Here is a 6211-nt window from a genome sequence, read left to right as displayed (position 1 = left end):
TTCAAATAATTAATTGCTTTGAAACTCCCATAATATCCCTAAACTTAAAAAATATTAATGTAATTTCTTACACTTAAAAATAATCATCAAATCCGGATAACCCTTAAACTGCTTATAACATCTAATTATTTGTGAAATAACATTTTTATCATCAAACAATAATTTTCACGGGTTATGGGTCTCAACAAATTCGGACAGCCCTACAATGGATTATTCATCTCATTTTTTTTATGAAATAACACCGTATAATTATAAAACAATATTTTGCGGGTCATGGGTCTCACCAAACCCGAATATCATTTTAAACGAGTTATAACATCTCATTTATTTGTGAGTCATTTCATCATCAAATCCTAATTTAATTTCTCTCCCTACATATTATCTGTCATCATTTCTATCCTTTCCATTACCGGTTAATTTCATATTACCACACACCATCATCAACCTCCCATCTCATGCGTCAACCACCATCGTCACCTACATCAACCGCCCATTTTTTATAAGACGGATATTTGTGTTCATGTTTGTTCATTTAAAAAAACCGGTATATTCGTTTTCGTTTATACCCGTTGATTAAAAATCCAAAAATTCTAAACAAACCTTCGTAATACGAGAGGGGGGGGGGGTGCACAAACTAGTTTATTAGATGTATATGCATACATATTATTTTTCATAACTTTTAAATTTCAAGTAACTGTTGCGATAATTTTTATGATGAGTGGGCGGGGCAAAAATGCTTGATGGTCTTTTGGTATGAGAGTAGAACAATGCATGTCGTCTTAGTTAGGTATTTAGGTAACCAGGACAATAACATAGTCACCCTTTAGAGTTTAGATTCCATATGCAAAATGGTTTTCTCTTAAACTGTTTTCCGTAAGTTTTTCATGGACGTTATTTTAAATATTCTTTTTGAATGATGTTATTTCGATAGCAGAATACTTAATTAATTATGTATTTACTATGTTATAAAATTAACCATGACTTTTTAGAAAATAAATTTAATAGTTAACCACAAACCTAGTCATAATATAAAGTTAATTATTTAACTATCAATCACCTAAAGGGTACATCTAAAAGGTTCAATTTAATCATATTTTGAAAGTTTTTTTTTTTGAAAGATTATGATTAGCAATTTTCCAACTCTTTAAACTCACACATGTTGTAACATGAACAACCTTTTTTCCGGTTTGGTTTGTATGGTTTAAGTTACCAGTAACCGAATCAACCATATTTTTTTTATTTTATGGCTGAACCGACAAACCGTTGGGCCAAGTCAAACCAAATTTTGTGAATAGTAAGACCTGGCCGACCTGGATTTGCATTTCTGGTCGGGCATAACTTGGTTTATAAAATTTCATAGCGCCTCAAACTATCGAGTGAGAATTGGACGATATTTCTAAGCGAACAATGTGACATGAGATTGTTTAATCTTATAACTAAACTTAAAAATCATAATTTGAGTCGTTCATAAGTAAAAGACTTTTAAAAATTATAATTTGAGTAATTCAGTTATAAAACTTAAGACTTTTGCTACAAACTAAAGTGAAAATTACTACACATCTACCCACATTGCAAGAAAATACTTTTTGTAACGTCCCGAATTTCATATAATAATATTTTATATATTATTCCTAACGAAAGAGTTTACTTGGATTCATAAATAAAATAACAAAAGAGGGAAAGAGAAGTAGGCTAATTAGATGGGTTAATCATGGTCTAAAAAGGAAAGATGGGCTTTAGGTTCATGGGCTTAAGGGAGTATAAATACCCCTTAAACCCTAAATCTTTCCATTTCCATCCATATTATCCATCTTATTCTCTCTACACCTTAAAAAACACACACTTAAGCCTAATACCCCTCCCTTAGCCGCCGGCCACCATCCGAACCCAAAACCAAGCTTTGTAATATTGACCTTCGATCATACAAGCAAGCTAACAAGTCCTAGATCGCATACCAAGCTAAACACGGTTCGGAGAGAATTATAAAGATACGTTTTAAGCTTAAAGTTTACATTTTATGAATGTTTTTCCATGAAACTTAACCCTAGAGTAGACCGGGTCTAGATACATCATAAAAACGCAAACTTGGAGATTAAAAGGAACCTAATGGTCTAATGATAGTATACGGCTCAAAGATGAACCCTAGATCTAGCCTAGAACGTTTTAAACCTATCAAGGTCCAAGCTTTATACCTAAACGGGATAGATCTTGAAGCCATGATAGTAATGGGTGTAATCGGGTATGAATGATGATGATAAATGGTTAAAGTTCATGATTTGGACCATGAAACAAGCAATCTGGGCAAGGCAGAATCTTAAGATAGAAATATGAGTTGAACTGGGTGTTCTCGGCCACCTTATGGAGTTCTCGGCCAACCCGAGATCTCGGTTGCAAGGAGTTTTCGGCCAGAATGGGTTCTCGGTCAAAACTCGAGTTCTCGGTCAAACCAAGGTTCTCGGCCAGAACCGGTTCTCGGTCAGAACGGGTTCTCGGCCAGGAACGTGGTTCTCTGCTGGGAGTTCTCGGCCACCCAGTTTGGCTTGGGCCTGAGCCCAGATAGTGAACAGTTAGGCCAGGTACCACAGTGGACAGTTGGGCTAAGCCCATAGCTAATATAAAGAAAATTGGCCCATTAATTTAGGCTTAGCAAATAAGCCCAACTTAAAAAATAACTTAAAATGTTAATGGAAAATGTGTTAAGACAGTTAATGAAAATAAAATTTTTCCAAGCTGACCTGGCAGCTTAACCCCAGCCAGGGGCTCTGCCCCTTGGACCCCGCTAGGGGCTGCCACCCCTAGAACCCCGCTGCCCCCGGACCCCCGTTCGTTGCGGGTTATATAAAGATAGAAATACTATATGAGTAGTAATAGTTAAATTGATACATGTAAATATTATACAATTAGCCGTGCACAGCTCAAGAAAGGGATTACGATTAACGGTGAACATAACCGCATTCAGGTGAGTTTCTAGCCCCATTCCTTTTTATGTTTTCGGGGCTGTGTGCATACTCGATGTGATTAGTTAATACACTTATCCTAAGTGACAAGTGTATGCCATATATATATATATATTATGTGAAGTGTATGAATGTTTTCTTGTCGGTACATGAACGATCTTCGGATATTGCATGTACTGATGGGTAATCGTTTGATGATATAAGTATGATTGTATGACAACGAATGATTGATGTATGTATGTATGAAACTTACGATTATGTATGTAGAAAAGTATGTTATAAAGGTATGGAAGAAAGGGTGACCGGACCCTAATAATATCCGAGGATGAAGTGTGACCGGACCCTAATAATATCCGAGGATGAAGGGAGACCGGACCCTAATAATATCCGAGGATGGAGGGTACCGGACCCTAATAATATCCGAGGTATGTAGGGCGAATGCTCTTTACAACGTAAGGTTAGTTATGATTGTGTATGATGAATGATGGACAAGTTAAGTATGTAATGCGTACCTCCGGGTACGTATATGTGTATGTAAAGTAAGTGATGTGATTAACTAGAACCCACTCAGCGTAGCTGACTTTTAGTATGCACGCAGACAAATAGGTTGAGGCAGCTCGTGTGATTGAAGACACATGGCATGGAATCGAAGATACTGGCATCTCGAAGAAGTGTTGTGATGTTTTAAAGACTATGTTTTATTTAATTGACTATAAATGTTTTATAAGACAAGATTTGAAGGTTATGTAACATATATGGTTAAAGTTTAATGTTCCGCGAATGTTTTAATTAACTCTGATAATAAGAACTGTGTTTATGAGTAAATCAAACACCAAAGTAGGGCTACCGATAACGGGGCTTACTCTTTTGGTGAGAGTACTTTGGTTATGATTGTGAAAGTCGTTAGGTGCTCCGAGGTCGGTTGATTGGAAAGTTACTAGTACTTGGTCTAGCCGGAGAGTGCTCTAAAGTACTCGGACATGGTAAGTTACAAATAAAATTAATTTTCAAGAAATTATATTCATATAAAATATCATAAGCTTACTAGTATTTATAACAAAACACGTGAATATCGATACAAGTAAAAAAGATACATCTTTAAATACTAAAATATTTTATAAAATTGTTAACTATTAATTAAAAAATTATATTCATTCTTTGATATTATAGACATAGGAATTGTGTTCTATTTTTAAGTTAAAATCGGCTCGAGTTAACCAACTAGATCCAATTCTGGTTGAGATTTTACCACTTTTGATCGATTTTGAGTAATTAAACAGAGTTAATTAATGATAACCGTAGGCTTGAAGCCCATACACTTTTCACTATGAGTCCACTGAATAATGTAGCCGGCCCAAGTCAAGTATCGACTGGACGGCTCAGGCTTGAGGTTGTGATCGTGAGTCATGTGCCTGAACCAATACGGTTAAACCGAAATGAGATCACCATAAACACCACTCCATATTTCAATCAATTACTCAATTCGAATGAGTGCAGGTGTATATATATATATATATATATATATATATATATATATGTTTATCACTCACTCTCTGTATTAAGTGTATACGCTACCTAGGGTTTCTAGTATTCAATTTTCAGTAACAAAAATTAGGGTTTTTGTTGATAATTGATTGCATTGATCTCAAAATTAATCCAATTGGAATGAAATTGATGCATCAATGATGAAACTTGAACACGAAACACTTCAATTCAATTGAAATTGCTACAGTATTTAAAGTTTATTTAAAAACATTATTATTTGAATATCATTCAGGTGGAGCATTTGGAGGGAACCGAGGTGCACGCCCCGTACCGCCCGAAAATGGAGTGTTTCTGTTGGACCATATGCACTTATGTGATCAGGTATCATCACACCAACAAATGTTAATATCTTATACAAAGTTACATTTATTAAATCCTTCAGAAAAACCATATCATATACTAGCACTGTTTTCAAATTTGCGAGGCGGTAGGGTAGGTACTAGAGATTAAGTTTAGTGTTTGGAATTTTGCAGGAGAAGAAAGAATATATAAGCTGTCTTAAAACATCAGGGCATAAATCGGAGATTTGCAGACATATTTCTAAGAAGTACCTCGAATGTCGTATGGCAAAGTTAGTCACTTTTTTTCTAATCATATTTGACACACTAATAATATTGTTTATCTGCTTATTGCGTTTTGAAATAAGCAGTTTGAAAAGTAACTTCAAACGTCTCGTTGAAATGAACTTGTTTCACTAATGAATTATCAGATAAGCAAATCCCAGCCACTCCAAAAACCTATTGCTGTATTTGTAAATTCATTGTTTTGGGTCTGTCTGACCCAACTTGTTTCAATGGCACCAAAATTTTTTATTTAATCGACTGCAATGTTATTCTGCTTCATAATCTTTATCGAAACGAAAATTAAGTGATGTTATTTTACTACAATGATGGTGTGATGTGGAGGTTTATTTGTTGTTGGGAGGTCACTTTTGATAAGAAAGTCTTGAGTGTGACATTCTTGTTGTCACACCTTGTAATTCAAAACATTATTATTTGTTTATCTAGGGTTAGTTGTGAATCACGTCTGATTGTCCTATTATTTGGAATGTTTTTCAGGAATTTGATGGCGAAACAGGATATGACAGAACTAGGTTTCAGGACGGATGATGGGTCAGAAGAGACTAAAATGAAAATCCAAAATGAGATGGAAGGATGAATATGTCGGTATAATATTTTTGTAAAACATTTTTTTGTTTGAATAATTTACATGTGAAAGATATCAGATTAGCCTGTGGTTGCCTACTGCTAAGTGGAATAACAAGAAACAAAATATGCCACTTTGATTTCATCAGTCTAATACATATCCTTTTAAGTCATACACACATAGCATGTGAATAAATAAAATATAGTAGCATGATTGTTGAGTTTAACAACTGGTCACAAGTGGGTCAACTTTCTAGTATTAAGACATTGAATCTGCTACAAGCTTAGATTCTAAGGTTAATTACTAAGTTTGAACCAAAGCTTATCTAAGTTTCTTTTACTTGTCTCTTCTTCTCCTTTCGCGGGTTCTCTATGATAACATTTTTGCTAATATTTATTCCTGACCAATCACATGTGCACACGGATGTAATCATAGGTTTTCTGACCCAACATTTTTCACTTGCGACATACATACATTACTGTCATATTGAAGACAACCAACTACGTCTGTTTACGTTAACTATACATTGTTTGACTTTTTTCGTTTTGTTTACTTAATTACTG

At 34.7% G+C, this 6211-nt stretch overlaps 1 protein-coding gene across 1 annotated transcript; it reads left to right on the top strand.

Annotated features, from left to right (window-relative positions):
* The first annotated feature begins 4380 nt into the window (after window positions 1–4380).
* LOC143546360 (uncharacterized) lies at window positions 4381–5784 on the top strand. The gene is made up of 4 exons (XM_077038043.1): window positions 4381–4454; window positions 4735–4823; window positions 4976–5073; window positions 5561–5784. The coding sequence occupies exons 1-4, from the start codon at window positions 4445–4447 to the stop codon at window positions 5658–5660; spliced, it is 297 nt and encodes a 98-aa protein (XP_076894158.1). The 5' UTR covers window positions 4381–4444; the 3' UTR covers window positions 5661–5784.
* Window positions 5785–6211: the final 427 nt, after the last annotated feature.

This window comes from Bidens hawaiensis, unplaced genomic scaffold, assembly GCF_021521415.1.
Source record: "Bidens hawaiensis isolate Kalapana, Puna unplaced genomic scaffold, B.hawaiensis_p1.1 tig00014335_1, whole genome shotgun sequence".
NCBI classification, from domain to species: domain Eukaryota; kingdom Viridiplantae; phylum Streptophyta; class Magnoliopsida; order Asterales; family Asteraceae; genus Bidens; species Bidens hawaiensis.
Note: the sequence above shows the minus strand (reverse complement) of the source record. Positions and strands in the feature narration are given on the sequence as shown.

Bases quoted from the DNA above. Each gene is read 5' to 3' on its own strand.
- LOC143546360 (XM_077038043.1), top strand. The intron at 4,824-4,975 runs GTATCATCACAC...GGAATTTTGCAG, and splicing joins ATATGCACTTATGTGATCAG to GAGAAGAAAGAATATATAAG. The intron at 5,074-5,560 runs GTTAGTCACTTT...AATGTTTTTCAG, and splicing joins CTCGAATGTCGTATGGCAAA to GAATTTGATGGCGAAACAGG.